A 24,773-nucleotide genomic window follows, 5' to 3' on the forward strand; every position below is an offset into this window, starting at 1 on the left:
GTGCGGGTGTCAGGGGTTATGGGGAGAAGGCAGGAGAATGGGGTTAGGAGGGAGAGATAGATCAGCCATGATTGAATGGCGGAGTAGACTTGATGGGCCGAATGGCCTAATTCTGCTCCTATCTCATATGAACATCAATCCCCTCTGTGTGCCTTCACCTCTCACCTCGCTCATCTCTCGTAGTCGCTGCTCGGTTTCCTCACACCTCCTCTTCTCCTCCTCCACTGCGTCCGACACCTTCTCCTTCTCCAGAGACAACGCCTCGGCCAATTGCTGTGGGACACAAGTCCGTCCATTAGTTTGCAGCCCAGAAACAGGCCCACCAAGTCTGCACCGACCAGCGATCCCCGCACACATTAGGGACAGTTTAATTTTTTTAACACCAAGCCAATTAACCTACAAGCCTGTACGTCTTTGGAGTGTGGGAGGAAAGCGAAGATCTGGGAGATTTCCAAGAGAGAATTAGATTTAACACTTGGGGCTACGGGTACCAAGGGATATGGGGAAAAAGCAGGAACGGGGCACTGATTTTAGATGATCAGCCATGATCATATTGAATGGCGGTATTTATTTCACAAAATGCTGGAGTAACTCAGCGGGTCAGGCAGCATCTCAGGAGAGAAGGAATGCATGGGTGCCTGCCAGGTGTAAAATGCATCTCCACAGTGGTCAGCACTTTCAATGGGCGGGTTAACACATGATGAGCGTTTGTCGGCACTGGGCCTGCACTCGTTGGAGTTTAGGATGGGGAGGGACCTCATTGAAACGTACAGAATAGTGAAAGCCCTGGATACAAAGCCCTAAACAGGCTTGCCCCCCCACATATCAAAAATCTTCTAACCCACCACTCTATCTCCAGGTCCCTCAGGTCGGCCGACTTGGGGCTACTGACTATCCCGTGGTCTAGGCTTAAGCTCAGGGGTGACCGCGCTTTTGCGGTTGCAGCTCCTAGACTGTGGAACAGCATCCCTCTCCCCATCAGAACTGCCCCCTCCATCAACTCCTTTAAGTCCAGGCTCAAAACCTATTTCTACTCCCTAGCGTTTGAGGCCCTCTGAGGGGGCGCTGTGAACTGTTTATGTATGTGCTGTTATGTTTGTGTGCCATTGTATGTTCGTTCTTAATACCTGCACTGATGTACAGCACTTTGGTCAACGTGGGTTGTTTTTAAATGTGCTGTACAAATAAAATTGACTTGACTTGTCTTGGATAGAGTGGATGTGGAGAGGATGTTTCCACTGGTGGGAGAGTCTAGGACTAGAGGGCACAGCCTCAGAATTAAAGGATGCACCTTGAGGAAGGAGATGAGGAGGAATTTCTTTCGTCAGAGGGTGGTGAATCTGTGGAACTCATTGCCACAGACGGTTGTGGAGGCCAAGTCAGTGGATATTGTTAAGGCAGAGATAGATAGATTCTTGATCAGTGCGGGTGTCAGGGGTTATGGGGAGAAGGCAGGAGAATGGGGTTAGGAGGGGGAGATAGATCAGCCATGATTGAATGGTGGAATAGACTTGATGGGCCAAATGGCCTAATTCTGCTCCTATCTCATATGAACATCAATCCCCTCTGTGTGCCTTCACCTCTCACCTCGCTCATCTCTCGTAGTCGCTGCTCGGTTTCCTCACACCTCCTCTTCTCCTCCTCCACTGCGTCCGACACCTTCTCCTTCTCCAGAGACAACGCCTCGGCCAGTTGCTGTGGGACACAAGTCCGTCCATTAGTTTACAGCCCAGAAACAGGCCCACCAAGTCTGCACCGACCAGTGATCCCCGCACACATTAGGGACAGTTTAATTTTTTTAACACCAAGCCAATTAACCTACAAACCTGTACGTCTTTGGAGTGTGGGAGGAAAGCGAAGATCTGGGAGATTTCCAAGAGAGAGTTAGATTTAGCACTTGGGGCTACAGGAACCAAGGGATATGGGGAAAAAGCAGGAACGGGGCACTGATTTTAGATGATCAGCCATGATCATATTGAATGGCGGTATTTATTTCACAAAATGCTGGAGTAACTCAGCGGGTCAGGCAGCATCTCAGGAGAGAAGGAATGGGTGACGTTTCGGGTCGAGACCCTTCTTCAGAATGGCGGTGCTGGCTCGAAGGGCCGAATGGCCTACTCCTGCACCTATTTGCTATGTTTCTACGTTTCTAAAACCCACACAGGTCACGGGAAGAACGTACAGACTCCGTACAGACGGCGCCCGTGGTCGGGATGGAACCCGGGTCTCCGGCGCTGTAAGGCAGCAACTCTACCGCTGCGCCACCGTGCCCTGCGCCCGGTTAATGAAGAAGGATCTTTGCTCTAGCTGTAATCTGTACCGCATCTGAGTGGGAGAGGGCGTGTTGCCAACAATGGGTCCATGCCAAGGAATGTGTATTAGTGCACAATTAGTGCAGCAATCTGTGTCTCACACCCCCGTGGGAACGCGAGCGAGCCTGTTGTTAGAAGGCGCCGTTCTCCACAGACCCCCATTATCAGGGACGACTAGCAAACTATTAAAGGTAGACACAAAAAGGCACATACAGACTAGTGTAGCTGGGACATGTTGGCCGGTGTTGGGCAAGTTGGGCAGGTTTCCACATTGTATCACTCTATGACTCTATGACAGCGCCCGTAGTCAGGATGGAAGCCGGGTCTCTGGCGCTGTGAGGCAGCAGCTCTACCCGCTGCGCCCTGTATTACGCTGTGTTAAATGAATTTAACCATTGTTCAGCCCACTTGTCCAACCAACCAAGATCCTGTCATTTTGGATAACTATTTACAATACCACCCACTTTAGAGCCATCTGCAAACTTACCAATCATGCCTTGCGCATTCGGGACAAATGCTTTTGGATTAATGCGATCTAATTTCCTAGCAACATCCACTGCATGGAAGCACCATCAGATGCTTAAGAATAAATCATTCCAGTAAATGCTAGGTTGAATTTCAAACAGTATAATGGGATAGAATTTCAAAGCAACGAATTAATCCCTGACGTCCAATTGCCATCTCCACAATAACAGGTTTGGAGTCAAGTTTAAGATGGGGCAGAGCAGGGCAGGTTTAGATCTGCCTTAATCCATTCCAGTGAGCAGGAAGGAACAGCAGATGCTGCTTTAAACCGAAGGTCGACACAAAAAGCTGGAGTAACTCAACGGGTCAGGCCGCATCTCGGGAGAGAAGGGATGGGTGACGTTTCGGGTCGAGACCGTTTAGTTCAGTTTAGAGATACAGCGCGGAAATAGGGTCTTTCGGCCCACAGTGTCCGTGTCGACCAGCGATCCCCGCACGTTATCACTATCCTACACACACTAGGGACAATTTTTACGTTTACCGAGACAATTAACCTACAAACCTGCACGTCTTTGGACTGTGGGAGGAAACTGAAGATCTCGGAGAAAACCCACGCGGGGTCATGGGGAGAACGTACAAACTCCGTACAGACAGCGCCTGTAGTCGGGATGGAACCCGGGTCTCCGGCGCTGCATTCGCTGTAAGGCAGCAACTCTACCGCTGCGCCACCGTGCCGCCCTTTTTCAGACTTGTGAAGCTGTAAGCTGGTTGTAAGATTCAGGAGGGGGATTGCTCACCTGATTGTGTTGCTCCTGCACCTCTGATTGCCAGCGTTGGAACTCCTCTTCCCTCTGTTGCTTACACTCTGCCTGTAGAGCCAGCAGCTGCTCACGTCTGTCGCTGTCTCTGGAATTCTGCATCCGATCCACCTGTTCCTGTGGGATATATTGTGGGATACGGTGTGTCAGGGGATATGGGGAGAAGGCAGGAGAACGGGGTTAGGGGGGAGAGATAGATCAGCCACGTTTCGTTTAGGTTTAGCTTAGAGATACAGCGCGGCAACAGGCCCTTCAGCCCACTGAGTCCGCGCCGACCAGCGATCCCCGCACACTGACACTGTCCTACACACACTAGGGACAATTTACATTTACACCAAGCCGATTAATCTACAAATCTGCACGTCTTTGGAGTGCGGGAGAAAACTGAAGATCTCGGAGAAAACCCACGCAGGTCACGGGGGGAACGTGCAAACTCCGTACAGACGGCGCCCGTAGTCAGGATCGAACCCGGGTCTCCGGCGCTGCAAGCGCTGGAAAGCAGCAACTCTACCGCCGCGCCACCGTGCCACCCTTGGCGGTGTGGACTTGATGGGCTGAAAGGCCTGGACTTATCAATGTATTAATCCATTACACAGTTCAAGACTCGGGGTGGAACGGTGGTGCAGCGGGTAGAGCTGCTGCCTCACAGCGCCAGAGACCCGGGTTCGATCCTGACTACGGGTGCTGTCTGTACGGAGTTTGTACGTTCTCCCCATGACTTGCGTGGGTTTTCTCCGGGTGCTCCGGATTCCTCCCACGACTCCAAAGACTTGCAGGTGAGCGGGGAAATATTCCACACTGGCATTAAAATGTATTGTGCGTTTTTGTTTTACATTTGAATTAATTCACCGTTTAACCCGCAGGCATTTGTGCACAACCCGCAGGCATTGCCACTTTCATTTCACTGCACATCGTGTATGTGTATGTGACAAATAAATTTGACTTGACTTGACTTGACTTGATAACGTAGTGGGGATGGGGTGCAAACGCGTTTGATGGGGTGGGTGGTTCAGGCAGTGTTGCCAAGCCTTAGTTCAGTTAGTTTAAAGATGCAGCACGGAAACTGGCCCTTCGGCCCACCGTGCTGTTGTGTGCTAGCCAGTCAGCGGAAAGACAGTACATGATTGCAATCGAGTCATTCACTGTGTACAGATACATGATAAGGGAATAACGTTTAGTGCAAGGTAAAGCCTGTAAAGTCCGATCAAGGATAGTCCGAGGGTCTCCAATGAGAAATATACAGCAATTGAATTGAATCGAATACTTGATTGTCGCCTGTAACAAGTCACAGTGAAATGATTTTTTGCTCGCACATCCAAGGTATGCAAATACCTTCTTCAGTCTGAAGAAGGGTCTCAACCTGAAACGTCACCCATTCCTTCTCTCCTGAGATGCTGCCTGACCCGCTGAGTTACTCCAGCATTTTGTGAAATAAATACCTTCGATTTGTACGCAGTTATTTTCTTACACAGGGTATGCCAATAGTCACCACATAAAGGGCGCTGACAAAGTTACAAAGTAACCCCGCTCCAGGTCCACCCTTGTTCTCCCCCCTCCCCACCCCATCATCCCAGCTGCCCCCCCCTCCCCACACACACCGGGTTCCCCTTTGTTTTCCCCTCCCTCCCCCTCCACCACGCCAGGTCCACCATTCCCCCACCCCCACAGTGGTCAAGCAGGCTCCTCCTTTACTGGTAATTCTGCTCCTATTCCTCCTGTCCCGGCCTCTGGGGCTTTCCCAACTTTCAATGCCCGACCATGACAAGCAAGCTGCCATTCATTTCCCGAACCTCCGTGTTTGAGATGCTCATTAAAACATTCCTTTTTTGGTTCAATAATTCTTTTTGCAGTTACGAGAGAGATATATATATATATATATATATATATTGTGATATCATGAGAGGTAGAGTCATAGAGGGGAGATACATTTCCTCCCGGTGGATGCAACAAGGACTACAAACCATCATGGCTGCCAGCAAAAGACTACAAAACCCATGGTCAGCAGGGCTGCCTGCCCTGCTGACACTGATTGCTGCTGACACTGATTGCTGCTGACACTGATTGCTGCTGACACTGATTGCTGCTGACACTGATTGCTGCTGACACTGATTGCTGCTGACACTGATTGCTGCTGACACTGATTGCTGCTGACACTGATTGCTGCTGACACTGATTGCTGCCCAGCTGAACCAGTTGAGCTGATTGCCTCAGTGAGAGAGCTAAAAGGGAACGGAAGCAGTGTATTTAAAAGGAGAGACAACGACTGGAGCAGAGAGGGAGAGGGAGAGGGAGAGGGAGAGGGAGAGGGAGAGGGAGAGGGAGAGGGAGAGGGAGAGGGAGAGGGAGAGGGAGAGGGAGAGGGAGAGGGAGAGGGAGAGGGAGAGGGAGAGGGAGAGGGAGAGGGAGAGGGAGAGGGAGAGGGAGAGGGAGAGGGAGAGGGAGAGGGAGAGGGAGAGGGAGAGGGAGAGGGAGAGGGAGAGGGAGAGGGAGAGGGAGAGGGAGAGGGAGAGGGAGAGGGAGAGAAGCAGTGTTTGAGTTATATTTTGTAAGAAGGCAGCAAGCCACAGTTTTGATTTAACTACCTGTTGTGGTTTTGTGTACCTGTCTGCAAACAATTAAGTTTACCTGTTTTTGGAAAAGACTAAATATATGGAATTTAAGTTTGAAAACAAGAACTTTTCTGTCTTCATTTCCGGCACCCACACCTCCCAACCTTCAAGAGAAAAGCTCCCGACCTCTCAAGAAATCACAATGTATATATATATATACACACAGGCGCTCCCCGACAAATGATACTTCAACTAGCGATATTTGGACTTTGCGATGGTGTGAACGGCAGCGACCCACGGTGACCGCCGCCCGCTTGCGGCCGCGTGATCACGTGCATTCAATGCATTTCGACGTACGGTATTTCCGGTTTGCGATAGGTTTCTCGGAGCGGAACCCCGTCGTAAGTTGAGGAGCGCCTGCGCGCATACATTGGGAAAGTTGGAAAGATGGGTGGAGGAAGCTCAGTGCCGTACCTGCAGCGCCTTCACCTGCTCCTCTGCCTGCCGCCGTCTACCATGCAGCAACTGGATGCATCCCCCCACACCTGCACAGAAACAAAGCCAGAGATGCTGACGATGCCCACATTCCAGCCCCATTCTAAACCCCTCACCTTTCACTCTTACCTACCTGCCCAATCAACTCTGCAAACATTATTGACAACAGAAACATAGAAACATAGAAAATATGTGCAGGAGGAGGCCATTCGGCCCCTCGAGCCAGCACCCCCATCCATTGTGATCATGGCTGATCATCCACAATCAGTAACCCGTGCCTGCCTTCTCCCCATATCCCTTGATTCCACTAGCCCCTAAAGCTCTATCTAACTCTCTTTTAAATTAATCCAGTGAATTGGCCTCCACTGCCCTCTATTGCAGAGAATTCCACAAATTCACAACTCACTGGGTGAAAAAGTTTCTTCTCACCTCAGTTTTAAATGGCCTCCCCTTTATTCTTAGACTGTGTGGCCCCTGCTTCTGGACTCCCCCAACATTGGGAACATTTTTCCTGCATCATGGCTGATCATCCAGAATCTGTACCCCGTTCCTGCTTTTTCCCCATATCCCTTGATTCCGTTAGCCCTGTGAGCTAAACTTTCTCTCTCTTGAAAACATCCAGTGAATTGGCCTCCACTGCCTTCTGTAACAGAGAATTCCACAGATTCACAATTCTCTGGGTGAAAAGGTTTTTCCTCATCGCAGTCCTAAGTGGGCTGCCCTTATTATTACACTGTGAACCCCGGTTCTGGATTCATTGAGATCATTTTGGTGTTGACTAACAATGCTGCACCAATTATTGATTTGGAAGTAGGACAGGACAAATGGCTCTATGCGAACGGTCTCTAATATAACGGCGAAGATGCTCCGTCTGACTCGAGAAGCACATTACCTCCTTCACAGCTGGAGACGTCCATGCCCGTATCCATCAGGGCGTGTTCCACCTGCTGCACCCATGACCACGCGCTGCTTAAGATGCCAGTGGCAGAGTCCTGCACCCAGAGCAGGGCCTGGTCCACGGAGAGATCCCGCAGTGTCTGCAACTCCTGCTTCAGGCCACTGCCAAAGTCAGTGTCTAGACGGGCCTGTGGATCACAAACACAGGTGAAGCGCGGCGCGGTGGCGCAGCGGTAGAGTTGCTGCCTCACAGCGCCACAGAGGCCCCGCAGCAGAAGCATCCACGTGACAGGGCTGGGAGCTGGAACTGTCCTGAGCTAATTCTGCTACCACCACCACCATCTACTGTACAAGCCATGGCTCCCACTGATTGTCGCCGGAAGCTTGCGCCCTTTTAAGGACAGACGATGACATTTGAAACATGGATGATGGACACGAAAGAAGAAGAAGAAGCACTTCCGGCCCCCGGTTCCATCCTGACTACGGGTGCTGTCTGTACAGAGTTTGCACGTTCTCCCCGTGACCGCGTGGGTTTTCTCCGGGTGCTCCGGTTTCCTCTCACACTCCAAAGACGCACAGGATTGTAGGTTAATTGGCTTCGGTAAAAATTGTAAATTGTCCCTAGTGTGTGTTGGATAGTGCAAGCGTGCGGGGGGGTCGCTGGTCGGCACGGACTCGGTGGGCCGAAGGGCCTGTTTCCGCGCTGTTTCACTGTCTGGGCCTACAGTGTCTGGGCCTACAGTGTCTGGGCCTACAGTGTCTGGGCCTACAGTGTCCGGGCCTACACTGTCCGGGCCTACACTGTCCGGGCCTACACTGTCCGGGCCTACAGTTTCCGGGCCTACAGTTTCCGGGCCTACACTGTCTGGGCCTACACTGTCCGGGCCTACACTGTCCGGGCCTACAGTGTCCCCTGGGCCTAATACGGGACAAGGGCGGTCCTGTACGGGACAAACCAATTTAACCCAATATACGGGATGTCCCGGCTAATACGGGACAGTTGGCAACCCTACCTGGCTCTCTCCCAGCGCCCTCCTCAGAACCTCCTCCTTGTTCATCCTCTCCTCCTCCTCCTGCGCTCTCGAGTCCGTCGCCTCCTGCAGACTGTCCTTGAACTCTGTCCGCTCCTCGATGATCTGCTGCATTTGTTCAATCACCTGCGGGCAAGCAATAGGAACAGCGGGATTCAGTGGAGCTCCACACGGTCTGTCCATCGTCAACTACAACGCAGCTCCAACTACAACCCTCGCCTTGCAACTACCACTTACAACAAACTGGGCAGCAACTACAGCCAATAATCATTCAAGATGGCCCCAGGTGTGGCACGGTAGGGCAGCGGGTAGAACTGCTGCCTCACAGCGCCAGAGACCCGGGTTCCATCCCGACTACGGGTGCTGTCTGTACGGAGTTTGTACGTTCTCCCCGTGACCTGCGTGGGTTTTCTCCAGTCTCCTCCCGCGCTCCAAGGTTTGAAGGCTAATTGGCTTTGGTTAAAAAAAATTGTAAATTGTGCCTGGTGTGTGTCGGGCAGCGTTAGTGTGCGGGGATCGCTGGTCGGCGCGGACCCGGTGGGCCGAAGGGCCTGTTTCCGCGCTGTATCTCTAAACCAAACTGGGGAATGTTCACATTGATCACGCTCGTGAACCAAGGAAAGGCCGTGTTTTAGAGTGGAGAATGGTTTTTGTTTCCAAAGCGACTGCATGAAAAGCCATTTCCTGCTTTGCATTCTGCCTCAAAACTGAAAGTAAAAGTAAGATGCAGGAAATCCCGGATGTGGAAAACACATGCGCTTATGTTGCCCATCACAAAGCTCTGTCTTGATCTTCCGTGTGCATTGGTAATTCTAGTGTTCTTGCGGCCAATATATCCCCCAGTGACCGTTTCATCCTTTACGGTCGGCACGGTGGCGCAGCTGGTAGAGTGGCTGACTCACAGCGCCAGAGACCCGGGTTCAATCCCTGTCTGTACGGAGTTTGCACGTTCTCCCCGTGACCTGCGTGGGTTTTCTCCGGGTGCTCCGGTTTCCTCCCGCACTCCGAAGACGTGCAGGTTTTGTAGGTTAACTGGCTTCTGGTAAATTGTAAATTGTCCCCAGTGCGTGTACGATGGTGCTAATGTGCGTGGCGATCGCTGGTGGTCGTGGTGCAAGTGCAGTAAGGCAGCAACTCTACCGCTGCGCCACCGTGAAGCATAGTTTTCTCATAGTTGAGAACTTTGTGGTTCGTTTCTTCCAAGTAGGGCTGCCAACTTACTCACTCCCAAATACGGGACTAAGTGACGTCACCGCCCCACGGCAGCCATTGGTGGAGCGGGAGCACGTGGCCGCTGGCTGGGTGAGGTCACGTGGGGCGCGGGGCGGTGACGCCACCCTTTGTCCCGTATTTGGGAGTGAGGAAGTTGGCAACCCTACTGACACGGGACAATGGCGGTCCCGTACGGGACAAACCAATTGAGCCCAAAATACGGGATGTGCCGGCTAATACGGGACAGTTGGCAACCCTACTTCCAAGCCCCCTTTAATGCAACCTTCCCTGCATTTGATATTTCTCTGGTCTCTGTCTGTGAGTTTTCTTTTGTAACTCCATCCGTAAGTGGTGCCTTGTTCAAGAAAGGGGGAGACATCGGCATGACGTTTGCCAGCCCTGTCGTGTCTGCAGTTGGGAAACAGGCGATCAGGAAATGACTGGCACAAGTACTGTTGCTGAGAGCGAGAAATAAAGTCTCGACCCGAAACGTCACCCATTCCTTCTCTCCAGAGATGCTGCCTGTCCCGCTGAGTTACTCCAGCATTTTGTGGTATATCTTCGCAAGAAGTAAAGTGTTGCCGGAACATTCTAGTGCCCCTGATTGGTTGCAGGTTTTTCTTTTTTAAAAATCTTTAGACAACAGGATTAAATATATTTCATTCATTCATGAGCTGGTCAGTAACTGAACATGGACAGGTGACGTTTCAGGTCCGAACCCGAGACGTCACCTATCCGTGTTTTCCAGAGATGTTGCCTGACCCACTGAGTTACTCCAGCATAGTGGGTCTTTTCTTTGTTGTTGTATAAACCAGCACCTGCGGTTCCTGGCTATTGCAATAACCGCTGACGCTCGAAATCCAAAATAGCAACAGGAAACGATGGAAAACACAGCAGGTCGGGCAGCATCCGTGGAAAGAGAAACAATGAATGTTTCACGCGGCAGACCGTTCATCAGAACTGATCAATGTCAACATGGAACTGTCACTGTTTAGTTTTCGAGGCGCTGCCCGGTCTGAAGAAGGGTTCCCAGCGGAAACTCTGAAACCTTGGATGCTTCCAGCCAAGGTGACCATTTCCGTGCCAGCCACAGAAGCAGATCTACAATCACACGTTACAATCGGTGGGGGGGGGGGGGAAGCTGCTTTACGTTCTCGTCGTCCACCCTGGGCAGTTCTACGGACCTGGCAAAATTTGTAGCAAAGCGTCAACTCTGACACTTTGAAGCACCAATTGCCACTTTTGATTGTTGTAGTTGACAAGAAAGGAAGACATTACAATCGCTCCACACTCTTAAATCTCTACTCCTTCAGCAACATTTCTTATCTTCTTAAACCCCTCTCCAATCTGTACTGGACTTGGCTGGCTTTACCTCACACCGAACGTTATTCCCTTATCATGCATGTGTCTATACACTGTAAATGGATCGATTGTAATCATGTATTGTCTTTCTGCTGACTGGACCGCGTGCAACATTCCTTCTCTCCCGAGATGCTGTCTGTCCCGCTGAGTTACTCTGGCATTTTGTGTCTATCTTTGCTTTAAGCCAGCACCTGCAGTTCCTTCCTACACATTTCATCTGCAGTTCCTGCCTTCACAGAGCGATCGACAGATCAGATAAACATGTCTCAGATTATGTAGATGCTGGTTTAAATCGAAGGTAGAGCACAAAATGCTGGAGTAACTCAGCGGGTCAGGCAGCATCTCGGGAGAGAAGGAATGGGCGACGTTTCGGGTCGAGACCCTTCTTCAGACTGATGTCAGGGGAGGGGGCGGGACATCTGACCCATTCCTTCTCTCCACAGATGCTGCCTGACCCGCTGAGTTACTCCAGCACTCTGTGAAACGTCACCTATCCATGTTCTCCACAGATGCTGCCTGACCCGCTGAGTTACTCCAGCACTCTGTGAAACGTCACCTATCCATGTTCTCCACAGATGCTGCCTGACCCGCTGAGTTACTCCAGCACTCTGTGAAACGTCACCTATCCATGTTCTCCACAGATGCTGCCTGACCCGCTGAGTTACTCCAGCACTCTGTGAAACGTCACCTATCCATGTTCTCCACAGATGCTGCCTGACCCGCTGAGTTACTCCAGCACTCTGTGAAACGTCACCTATCCATGTTCTCCACAGATGCTGCCTGACCCGCTGAGTTACTCCAGCACTCTGTGAAACGTCACCTATCCATGTTCTCCACAGATGCTGCCTGACCCGCTGAGTTACTCCAGCACTCTGTGAAACGTCACCTATCCATGTTCTCCACAGATGCTGCCTGACCCGCTGAGTTACTCCAGCACTCTGTGAAACGTCACCTATCCATGTTCTCCACAGATGCTGCCTGACCCGCTGAGTTACTCCAGCACTCTGTGAAACGTCACCTATCCATGTTCTCCACAGATGCTGCCTGACTTGCTGAGTTACTCCAGCACTCTGTGAAACGTCACCTATCCATGTTCTCCACAGATGCTGCCTGTCCCGCTGAGTTACTCCAGCACTCTGTGAATCGTCACCTATCCATGTTCTCCACAGATGCTGCCTGACCTGCTGAGTTACTCCAGCACTCTGTGTCTACCGTGTCTCAGATGATATTGGACAGGTATGACGATGTGCACTGTGGCTCGGTCCATGTACCACACCAAGTACCGGAGTGCCACGCTGCTACGCGAGAGACCCACCTGGTGATCTGATGCCGCCTGGCTGGGAGGTTGCACTCCTGGGGCAGTGTACGTGACCTGCAAGATCCGACTTCGGAACCGCTCCAACTGTGTGAGCACAACAGCTGCTTTAGCACGACATTGAGAGATTGAATTGAATTAAGTTTATTGGCCAAGTAGGTACACAGACAAGGAATGTGCCTTGGTGCTCCGCTCGCAAGTAACAACACGAACGTACAGTAAACCATTAAGGATGAAGCATAAAACATGAAGATTGAAACATTATAGTTTAAACATGCGAATGAAATAAAATACCAGAGCAAAAGGAGGCTACAGACTTTTGGTTGTTGAGTAGAGCTACTGCTCGTGGAAACAAGCTGGTTTTATGTCTGGCTGTGGCTGCTTTGACAGCCCGGAATTGCCTCTCAGAGGGAAGTGTAAGAAAATAACTGCAGATGCTGGTACAAATCGAAGGTATTTATTTCACAAATGCTGGAGTAACTCAGCAGGTCAGGCAGCATCTCAGGAGAGAGGGGATGGGTGACGTTTCGGGTCAAGACCCTTCTTCAGACCCTTCCCAGAGGGAAGTGCCGACTAGAGACCACTTGTGACTACCTAAATGACCAAACATCAAGTTGAAAAGTCTCTCCATTTTCCTAACAGCTTGACGCTGAATTTATTTTGATTTTGCCAAATATCTAACACGAGATGACTGGATCATTAAAATCAATGATCATTGATTCAATGCCACAATGTACTTCCTATAAACTGAGCACAGTTTCATCTTGGGTTGACTCCAGTATAACAGCTGCAGCTGACACCAAGGGCAAGGCCAACACTTCATACGTTCGGCCCCATATCTGAGGAAGGATGTGCCGGCTCTGGAGAGGGTCCAGAGGAGGTTTATGAGAATGGTCCCAGGAATGAGTGGGTTAACACATGATGAGCGTTTGTCGGCACTGGGCCTGTACTCGCTGGAGTTTAGAAAGATGAGGGGGGACCTCATTGAAACATACTGAATAGTGAAAGGCCTGGATAGAGCGGATGTGGAGAGGATGTTCCTACCAGTGGGAGAGTCTAGGACCAGAGGGCACAGCCTCAGAATTAAAGGACGTTCCTTTAGAAAGGAGATGAGGAGGAATTTCTTTAGTCAGAGGGTGGTGAATCTTTGGGATTCATTGCCACAGATGGTGGTGGAGGCCAAGTCAATGGGTATTTTTAAAGCGGAGATTGACAGATTCTTGATTAGTCGGGGTATCAGGAGTTATGGGGAGAAGGCAGGGGATTGGGGTTGAGAGGGAGAGATAGGTCAGCCATAATTGAATGGAGGAGTAGACTTGATGGGCCGAATGGCCTAATTCTGCTCCAATGACATAAATGGAACGAATGAAGAAGTGAAGGGCGCTTGGCTTTGATGGAGCTCCAGTTGGGAGAGGGAGGAAAGTCAACGAGGAAAGTTGGGAGAGGGAGGAAAAAAAACGATAGCAAGCTGGTCTGAGCCTAAGTAATTAACTCAGTGTGGGACAGAGTACGTCTGCTGACCAGAATCAAAGTTGAGCCAGAATGGCCACACTCAGCTCCCAATAGCTCTGGAAAACAGGGTCAACCTTACAGTGCGGGTAGACACAGAATGCTGGAATAACTCAGCGGGTCAGGTAGCATCTCGGGAGAGAAGGAATGGGTGACGTTTCGGGTCGAGACCCTTCTTCAGATTGAGACGTTTTCAGTCTGAAGAAGGGTCTCGACCCAAAACGTTCCTTCTCTCCAGAGATGCTGCCTGTCCCGCTGAGTTACTCCAGCACTTTGTGTCTATCTCCGGTGTAGACCAGCATCTGCAGTTCCTTGCTCCACAGCGAGGGGGTTTGGAGACCCCCGTGTATCTAGTGGAGAAGCTTGGTGCGTTTGGGTGATGGGTCTGAGGGGACGTGTCTTGGTGGGTGCACACCAGCTCGATGTCCTACCCTGGCCTGGGTCTGCTCCAGGTCCACCCTCACCAGCCGCTCCTTCCGCCCCATCTCCTGCAGCTGCTGCCTGGCCTTCTCCAGCTCCTCTTCCAGCTGCCCCCGTGCCTGAAACAAAGCAAAGCAAAGCAAAGCAAAGCCTGCTCCAGTTAAACCCTCACCTCACCCCGGCCATCGGCTGCCTGACAACTGTAACGTCCAGGTTCAGGAACAGCTCCCTCCCTACAACCACTTGGCTATTAAACACCACAACCTCAAATAATACAGATGACACTAAGCTGGGGGGTAGTGTGAATTGTGAGGAAGATGCAATAAGGCTGCAGGGTGACTTGGACAGGTTGTGTGAGTGGGCGGATACATGGCAGATGCAGTTTAATGTAGATAAGAGTGAGGTTATTCACTTTGGAAATTAGAATAGAAAGGCAGATTATTATCTGAATGGTGTCAAGTTAGGAAGAGGGGATGTTCAACGAGATCTGGGTGTCCTAGTGCATCAGTCACTGAAAGGAAGCATGCAGGTACAGCAGGCAGTGAAGAAAGCCAATGGAATGTTGGCCTTCATAACAAGAGGAGTTGAGTATAGGAGCAAAGAGGTCCTTCTACAGTTGTACCGGGCCCTGGTGAGACCGCACCTGGAGTACTGTGTGCAGTTTTGGTCTCCAAATTTGAGGAAGGATATTCTTGCAATTGAGGGCGTGCAGCGTAGGTTCACTAGGTTAATTCCCGGAATGGCGGGACTGTCGTATGTTGAAAGGCTGGAGCAATTAGGCTTGTATACACTGGAATTTAGAAGGATGAGGGGGGATCTTATTGAAACATATAAGATAATTAGGGGATTGGACACATTAGAGGCAGGAAACATGTTCCCAATGTTGGGGGAGTCCAGAACAAGGGGCCACAGTTTAAGAATAAGGGGTAGGCCATTTAGAACGGAGATGAGGAAAAACTTTTTCAGTCAGAGAGTGGTGAAGGTGTGGAATTCTCTGCCTCAGAAGGCAGTGGAGGCCAGTTCGTTGGATGCTTTCAAGAGAGAGCTGGATAGAGCTCTTAAGGATAGCGGAGTGAGGGGGTATGGGGAGAAGGCAGGAACGGGGTACTGATTGAGAGTGATCAGCCATGATCGCATTGAATGGCGGTGCTGGCTAGAAGGGCTGAATGGCCTACTCCTGCACCTATTGTCTATTGTCTATTGTCTAAACACTGAACTACAAGAGACTATTGTTGTTATTATTGCACTACTATTGTATGTGCGTATGTATACTATTGTATATTTGTATGTGGGTATGTGCGCGTATATATATATATATATATATATATATATATATATATATATACATATATACATATATACATATATATATAACATATATCACACATGTGTCATATATATATATATAATATATAATATATATAAAATATATCATATATATGTGTATGTGTGTGTATGTGAGTATATATATATGTATATATATATAGTTAGATATATACGCGCACATACGCACATACAAAAAAACGAATAGTAGTGCAATAATAACAATAATAGTCTCATATGTCATATATATATCGTATATATGTGTGTGTGTGTGTATATATGTGAGTATATATATATATATATTTATAGGCACAAAAAGCTGGAGTAACTCAGCGGGACAGGCAGCATCTCTGGAGAGGAATGGGTATCGTTTCGGGTCGAGACCCTTCTTCAGACTGAGAACCTTCTCAGTCTGAAGAAGGGTCCCGAACCAAAACGTCACCCATTCCTTCTCTCCGGAGATGCTGCCCGTCCCGCTGAGTTACTCCAGCTTTTTGTGCCTATCTTTGGTTTAAACCAGCATCTGCAGTTCCTTCCCACTATATGCATATCATATATATATATATAAATATATATATATATGATCTATATATTTGTGTATATGTGAGTGTGTGTATATAACTTTTTTCCCTCTGTCGTTTATTATGTTTGTTTACAGTGCACGATGTTTACACGTTGTGTTGTGCTACCGCAAGTACGAATGTCATTGTTCTATCTGGGACACACGACAATAAAACACTCTTGACTATTGAGTTCAAAATAAGACCGGGGCAAAGAGCACAAGATGGTTCTTGATTCTCTGCCACAGAGGGCAGTGGAGGCCAATTCACTGGGATGAATTTAAAAGAGAGTTAGATACAGCTCGAGGGGCTAGTGGAATCAAGGGATATGGGGAGAAGGCCGGCAAGGGTTACTGATTGTGGACGATCAGCCATGATCACAATGAATGGCGGTGCTGGCTCGAGGGGCCGAATGGCCTCCTCCTGCACTTATTGTCTATTGTCTATTGAAAGACCGAATGGCCTCCTCCTGCACCTATTTTCTATGTTTCTATGGTAAGAGAATGGTGCATTTACGCAGAGTCTCTCAAAGACACATCTTTCAAAGTCACACACGATCATTTATTTTTGAATGCAAGTGTTGCGATCTGCTCATTAACAGAACAAGGAAATCAAGACTCATAAGGAACTGCAGATGCAGGAATCTTGATCAAAACACAGAGTGCTGGAAGAACTCAGCGGTAGAGTTGCTGCCTCACAGCGCCAGAGACCCGGGTTCGATCCTGACTACGGGTGCTGTCTGTACGGAGTTTGTACGTTCTCCCCGTTTTCTCTGAGACCTGCGGTTTCCTCCCACACTCCAAAGACGTACGGTTTAGTAGGTTAATTGGCTTGGTGTAAATGTTCAAAAAAAATTGACTCTAGTGTGTGTAGGGTAGTGTTAATGTGTGGGGATCGCTGGTCGGTGTGGACTCGGTGATCTCAGCGCATTAGCACTATCCTACACACACTAGGGACAATTTGTACATTTACACCAAGCTAATGAAGCTACAAACTTGTACGTCTTTAGAGTGTGGGAGGAAACCGAGGATCTCGGAGAAAAACGCACGCAGGTCACGGGGAGAACGTACAAACTCCGTACAGACAGCGCCCGTAGTAGGGATGTAACCCGGGTCTCTGGCGCTATGAAGTGGCAGCTCTACCCGCTGCACCACCGTGACGTGGCGACCCATGGCGAGGTTTTGAGGAGCACCTACCAGCGTCTCCTGCGCCGCGCCGAGGCCCCCGCGCTCCTGTTGCCCACGGAGACGCGTGTTCTCCGTCTCCAGCTCCGCCAGCCGGCTCTCCAGATGCTGCACGTTCTGCCGCAAACACAAACACAGCGCTAACTCTCTCCTCGCGCACACCATCAAAGGGCAAGCGTTTAGATTTTAGTTTAGAGATACAGCGCGGAAACAGCCCCTTCGGCCCGCTGAGTCCACGCCGACCAGCGATCCCCGCACACTAACACTATCCTACACGCACACTGGGGGACAATTTACATTTACATCGAGCCAATTAACCTACAAACCTGCACGTCTTTGGAGTGTGGGAGGAAACCAAAGCACCCGGAGAAAACCCACGTGGGTCACGGAGAGAACGTGCAAACTCCGTACAGACAGCACCCGTGGTCAGGATCGAACCCGGGTCTCTGGCGCCATGAGGCAGCAACTCTACCGCTGTGCCACCGTGACACCACCTTTAACTTTCTCCTTGCGGAGATGATCAAAAAACAAGGGTTGAGAAAACTAGTCATTGAACTGTTCAAAACCACTCTCATCCTGCACACAGAGTACAATCTTCTCCCCATCACCCCTAACACCCGTGCTAAAGAAGAATCTATCAATGTCAGCTTTAATGACTTGGCCTCCACAGCCTTCTGCGGCAAAGAATTTCACAGATTCACCACCTTCTGACTAAAGAAATTCCTCCTAATCTCCTTCCTCAAGGAATGGCCATTAATGAATTAAAATTAATTAATTAAAATGGTCCTAGACTCTCCCACCAGTGGAAACATCCTCTCCACATCCACTCTGTCCAAACAAAGATGGCATCTTTAAAAGTGGCAGAAGAATCAGGCGCAGTTCAGGCTAAATAAATAAACACGTTGAATTAGATTAGATGACACTCACATTTCTCTGGTATCACAAAATGCTGGAGTAACTCAGCGGGTCAGGCAGCGTCTCTGGAGAGAAGGAATGGGTGACGTTTCGGGTCGAGACCCTTCTTCAATCTGAAGAAGGGTCTCGACCCGAAACATCACCCATTCCTTCTCTCCAGAGATGCTGCCTGACCTGCTGAGTTACTCCAGCATTTTGTGATACCATCGATTTGTACCAGCATCTGCAGTTATTTTCCTACTCACATTTCTCTGGGTCACCAGCTCCTTCTCTTTGTCCACCAGCTCCTCATGGTGAATGGTGCTTTCTCTTAGTCTTGAAAACTGAATCAAAAAGAAAATTTAAGAACCAAGAACCACATCAGAACCAATGAGTATTTGCTCAAGAAAGGCTGACATTCTTCAGAGAAACACCTTCCGAACAGGCAGACCAACCCTCGCGAAAAATGTTCCCAATGTTGGGGGAGTCCAGAACCAGGGGCCACACAGTCTAAGAATAAAGGGGAGGCCATTTAAAACTGAGGTGAGAAGAAACGTTTTCGCCCCGAGGGTTGTGAATTTGTGGAATTCTCTGCCACAGAGGGCAGTGGAGGCCAATTCACTGGATGTATTTAAAAGAGAGTTGGATAGAGCTCTAGGGGCTAGTGGAATCAAGGGATATGGGGAGAAGGCAGGCACGGGTTGTGGATGATCAGCCATGATCACAATGAATGGCGGTGCTGGCTCGAAGGGCCAAGTGGCCTCCTCCTGCACCTATTGTCTACGTTTCTATGTTAGTGGTCTGCCAATGACTTAGTCAGTCATACACCACGGAAACGCCCATATCCTTCTAAACCTTTCCTGTCCATGCACCTGACCTGTATGCAAAATACAAACGTCACTGTACCTCGGTACATGTGATAATAAAAAGTACCATTGAAGCATTGGTTTAGTTTAGTTTATTTTAGTTTAGTTTAGTTTAGAAATAGAGCACAGAAACAGTGTTTGGCACCGACCAGCGATCCCCGCACACGGGCACCATCCTACACACACACACACACTAGGGACAATTTACAATTATACCAAGCCAATTAACCTACAAACCTGCACGTCTTTGGAGTGTGGGAGGAAACCGGAGCACCTTTTCAGTCAGAGAGTTGTGAACCTGTGGAATTCTCTGCCTCAGAAGGCAGTGGAGGCCAATTCTCTGAATGCATTCAAGAGAGAGAGCTAGATAGAGCTCTTAAGGATAGCGGAGTCAGGGGGTATGGGGAGAAGGCAGGAACGGGGTACTGATTGAGAATGATCAGCCATGATCACATTGAATGGCGGTGCTGGCTCGAAGGGCTGAATGGCCTCCTCCTGCACCTATTGTCTATTACCACCCGGAGAAAACCCACGCAGGTCACGGGGAGAACGTACAAACTCCGTACAGACAGCACCCGTGGTCAGGATGGAACCTGGGTCTCGGGCACTGTGAGGCAGCAGCTCTACCTGCTGCACCACCGTACCGCCCGTGTCTACTGGCATTGCTTTACTGGGCCTGTTTCCGTGCTGTACATCTCTGTGGCCAGTGTTGCAGTGTTGTCACTGGTGCCGGGGCGGCTGCTGTTAGATTCCCCGCTGGTTAAATCTCCCCGCTGTTTATTTTGGCTTTGTTCTTTCACAGAGGTGCCGGGGCGATGCTCGGGTGCGATCCAGGAGCCCTGAACCACTGTCCGTGGCCTTGCCTTACCTGGGGCGCAGGTGGGTCGGGACGCCAGTGGAGTTGGTTACCTTGGCTGACATGGCTGCCAGCTGCATGTTCTTCTCCTGGACCACTTTCCTCAGCTTCTCTCCCGCGGCGTTTGCCTGCAGTAGCTGATGCTCCTTCGATATGACCTCCCGCTGCAAGCTGGTCACCAGCCCTGTCACATTAACATCAAACCCAGCGTGAACTTCAGCCAAGGCCTAACGTGCCTTACAGATCTTATAGAGCTGTACAAAATCATGAGGGGATGGCGGGACTGTCTGTGAGGAAAGATTGGAAAGACTGGGCTTGTATTCGCTGGAGTTTAGAAGGATGAGAGGGGATCTTATAGAGACGTTTAAAATTATAAAAGGACTAGACAAGCTAGATGCAGGAAAAATGTTCCCAATGTTGGGGGGAGTCCAGAACCAGGGGCCACACAGTCTAGGAATAAAGGGGAGGCCATTTAAAACTGAGGTGAGAAGAAACTTTTTCACCCAGAGAGTTTGTTATGAATTGGTGCAATTCTCTGCCACAGAGGGCAGTGGAGGCCAATTCACTGGATGAATTTAAAAGAGAGTTAGATAGAGCTCTAGGGGCTAGTGGAATCAAGGGATATGGGGAGAAGGCAGGCACGGGTTACTGATTGTGGATGATCAGCCATGATCACAATTAATGGCGGTGCTGGCTCGAAGGGCCGAATGGCCTCCTCCTGCACCTATTTTCTGTGTTTCGATGAATAGATCGGATAAACGCACAGTCTCTTCCCCAGAGTCAGGGAGGAGGTAGTAGAGGCAGGGACTGTCGGAAAGTTTAAGAAACATTTAGACACGTATATGGATAGGACAGGTTTGGAGGATATGGGCCAATCGCAGGCAGGTGGGACTAATGTAGATGGGGCATGTTGGTCGGTGTGGACAGGTGGGACTAGTGTAGATGGGGCATGTTGGCCGGTGTGGGCAGGTGGGACTAGTGTAGATGAGGCATGTTGGCCGGTGTGGGCAGGTGGGACTAGTGTAGATGGGGCATGTTGGCCGGTGTGGACAGGTGGGACTAGTGTAGATGGGGCATGTTGGCCGGTGTGGGCAAGTTGGGCCTGTTTTCACTCTATGTTCCCACTTGGCCAATACAGCCTGCTTGCCCCAGTCTGATGATGACTAATTTGGTCTATTTCTGACCAGCTTTTCTCAGGAGAGCACAATGTTAACTCATCCTCCCATTGAAAAGCACTCTCTGGACCCTCTCCAGAGCCAGCACATCCTTCCTCAGATACGGGGACCAAATTTGCTCACACTACTCCAATGGCGGCCTAACCAGCGCCTTATAGCACCTCAGCATTGCATCCCTGTTTTTGTATTCCAGTCCTCTTGATATAAATACCAGCATTGAATCTGCCTTCCTTCTAGTCACGTACAAACTCCATACGGGGCGTGGCTGTGTTCTGCAGCTGTGGCTCACCGGCAGTCTCTCCGTTTTTTTTGTGTGTTTTTTTGTCATTGTCGTTCTTAAATGTACGTTTTGTTTTATTATTAATTCTGTGTATGTGGGGGGGTGGTGGGGGGGTTGGGGGAAACCTTTTTTTCAATCTCCTCCTCAACGGAGATGCGACCTTTACCGTGTCGTATCTCCGTTCGCGCTACGGCCTAACATCGTGGAGTCGGCGGCCTCCAGCTGGGATCGACCTCGAAGACTCCGGTCGCAGGGCCTGGACTTACCATCTCGGAGGCTTCGGCCGTGGGCCCTGCAGACCGCAACATCGGGAGTTTGCAGGTCCCTGGCTGGCGACCGGCTTTTGGGAGCTCCAGCCGTAGCAGCTTCAACCGCCCCGAAGCGCGAGGTACGATCAACCTGCCCGCAGGCCCTTCATCGCCCTGCGTGGCCTGGCCGCAGCACTTTACATCGCCCGGAGGGGGCTCAGGACTCTCATCGCCCTGCGTGGCTCGGCCCTGGGACTTTACATCGCCCGGTGGGGGCTTCAAGGGGTTGGGAGCCTCGACTGCCTCGTGGCGCCACGGGAGAAGAATGAGGAGGAGATAAGACTTTGCCTTCCATCACAGTGAGGGTGTGCCTAGAGCAATCACTGTGATGGCTGTTTTGTGTAAAAAATTGTATCTGTGTGTCTTGTGCTTTTTGATGTCTGCTGCCGGACCCTGACGTGAGAGGACGCTGGCGTTGAGTATTCGCCGCTTTTCCGTCAGGATAGTTTGTCTGTTTGTCTTTATGTTAAATGTATTTGTAAAGCGCTTTGAGCATGTGATAAGGCGCTATATAAAATAAATATATTATTATTATTATTATTATACAGACGGGAGCTGAGGTCAGGATTGAACCTGGGTCTCTGGCGCCGCGAGGCAGCAGCTCCACCCGCCGCCCCAGTGTGTTGCCCTCCAGTCGGTGTGGGCAGGTTGGGCTGAAGGGCCTTTTCCCACGCTGCATGACTAGCACTGGACGAGGGCATTGACCAACAGAGTGGGTGATGTGCTCGCCTACCTGTGATGATGTTATTGTCTTTCTTCAGCTGCTCACCCTCGCTCCTGAGGCGGGCAATCTCCAGGTCTCTGTCGGTGAGGGAATGGCGCATCACCTCGCTGGAGCCCTTCTGAAGCTTGGTGATCTGGGAGAGGAGAGTGAGACCATGATCATTGATCCTCCGTGGACCAGAGGCTCCCACTGCCCACGACCACCCGTGTAGCACTGGACATCGCAAATGTGACTGCCAGCCCCGATTTTGTTCTGGCCTTCTCTATCTTTCAGTCTAAAGAACAGTTCTGCCACGAAACGTCACCTATTCCTCATCTCCAGAGATGCTGCCTGTCCCGCTGAGTTACTCCAGCATTTTGTGTAAAATACAAAGCGGAGGTGCAGAACCTGGCAGACTGGTGCTCTGATAACAACCTGTCCCTAAATACCACCAAGACCAAGGAGCTGATCATCAACTTCCGTAGGTCACATAACAGGGAATATGCCCCGATCTTTATCAACGGGGACAGTGTGAGAGAGAGTGTCTAGCTTCAAGTTTCTGGGCCTTTTCGGAGGACCTAACATGGTCCAATAACACTGCTGCGCTGGTCAAGAAGGCACAGCAACGACTGTTCTACCTGAGAACACTGAAGAAGTCTGGTCTACCCCAACAGCTGCTGACGACCTTCTGCCGCTACACCATAGAGAGCATCCTAACGCATGGCATCCCTGTGTGGTACCTCAGCTGCACGGAGGCAGAGAGGAAAGCTCTTCAGCGGGTAGCCCACAGAGCTCAGAGGACCATCGGAACACAGCTACCAGCCTTGGAGGGCATCTACAACACACGATGCCTCAGAAAAGCCACCAGCATCCACAAAGACTCTTCACACCCCTGCAACAGTCTGTTCAAACTCCTTCCATCGGGCAGACGATACAAGGCCTTCTACGCCCGCACCTCCAGACTCAGGAACAGCTTCATCCCCAGGGCCATAGCTGCTATGAACCGGTCCTGCTGAGCCGGATGGTCACATCGCACAGTGAACCGGCACAGATCTACTTGCACTTTATTCTGTTTAAAACTGTTACAATTTGTTTCGTTGGGTTGTTTAAATTAATACTGACTAGCTAATTAAATTATTGCATCGTATGGGAGGCGCATTCCCAATCCTGTTGTACCCCTCCATGTACGATGACAATAAAAATATATTGTATTGTATTGTGTGTGTGTGATTGCATGTGTGACTGCGTGTGTGTTGTGTGTGTGTTGCGTGTGTGTTGCGTGTGTGTGAGACTATGTGCATGGTGCGCATGCATGCGTGAGACTGTGTGTGTTGTGTGTGCGTGGTGTATGTATGTATGACTGTGTGTGTGACGGTGTGGAGTGCGTGTATGCGTGCGAGCGTGTGCATTCACCTGCGCACATAAAATTCTCTAATGCCCCATCCTGAAGGCCGCAGATGTGAATCATAAACATGCTGACTGCCAAGTGAGGCGCAGTGAAAGATGGACAACATGAAATGAAAACTGAGTATTTAATTCTAGCATTGTGTAAATATCTTTTCCAGAGATATTTCTCGTCCCCAAAAAGAAATAATATCAGGATGAATGGTGAATGCAAGATCTGCTGTTCGACAATTTAAAGATAGTGTGAGGACAAAGCCCTGGGTAACACTGACCCCGGGTGCCCAAAATCACTAGAGACACCAATTTTATTTCAGTTGCAGTATTTCAAAGTCCACTAGATTACTATAGTCAATAGACAATAGACAATAGGTGCAGGAGGAGGCCATTCGGCCCTTCGAGCCAGCACCACCATTCAATGTGATCATGGCTGATCATTCTCAATCAGTACCCCGTTCCTGCCTTCTCCCCATACCCCCTGACTCCGCTATCCTTAAGAGCTCTATCTAGCTCTCTCTTGAATGCATTCAGAGAATTGGCCTCCACTGCCTTTTGAGGCAGAGAATTCCACAGATTCACAACTCTCTGACTGAAAAGGTTTTTCCTCATCTCAGTTCTAAATGGCCTACCCCTTATTCTTAAACTGTAGCCCCTTGTTCTGGACTCCCCCAACATTGGGAACATGTTTCCTGCCTCTAACGTGTCCAACCCCTTAATAATCTTATACGTTTCGATCCTGACTAAGGGGGCTGTCTGTACGGAGTTTGTACATTCTCCCCGTGACCTGCGTGGGTTTTCTCCGAGATCTTCGGTTTCCTCCCACACTCCAAAGACGTGC

The 24,773-nt window shown here is 50.0% G+C and overlaps 1 protein-coding gene across 1 annotated transcript in view; it reads right to left on the minus strand.

The window, feature by feature from the left end:
- The window catches only part of fhad1 (forkhead-associated (FHA) phosphopeptide binding domain 1), an 86,413-nt gene that overhangs the window by 47,277 nt on the left and 14,363 nt on the right, over positions 1-24,773 (minus strand). The window contains exons 7-18 of the mRNA XM_078425151.1: positions 22,565-22,688; positions 20,122-20,252; positions 18,613-18,690; positions 17,465-17,569; positions 14,397-14,504; positions 12,457-12,543; positions 8,550-8,693; positions 7,532-7,724; positions 6,619-6,689; positions 3,575-3,712; positions 1,588-1,695; positions 166-273 (exon numbers count right to left, since the gene is read on the minus strand). Coding sequence (XP_078281277.1) covers positions 166-273; positions 1,588-1,695; positions 3,575-3,712; positions 6,619-6,689; positions 7,532-7,724; positions 8,550-8,693; positions 12,457-12,543; positions 14,397-14,504; positions 17,465-17,569; positions 18,613-18,690; positions 20,122-20,252; positions 22,565-22,688 — 1,395 coding nt within the window. The remainder of the gene's footprint in view (positions 1-165; positions 274-1,587; positions 1,696-3,574; positions 3,713-6,618; positions 6,690-7,531; positions 7,725-8,549; positions 8,694-12,456; positions 12,544-14,396; positions 14,505-17,464; positions 17,570-18,612; positions 18,691-20,121; positions 20,253-22,564; positions 22,689-24,773) is intronic.

The sequence above is a fragment of the Rhinoraja longicauda genome, chromosome 30 (assembly GCF_053455715.1).
Source record: "Rhinoraja longicauda isolate Sanriku21f chromosome 30, sRhiLon1.1, whole genome shotgun sequence".
In the NCBI taxonomy this organism is placed as follows: domain Eukaryota; kingdom Metazoa; phylum Chordata; class Chondrichthyes; order Rajiformes; family Arhynchobatidae; genus Rhinoraja; species Rhinoraja longicauda.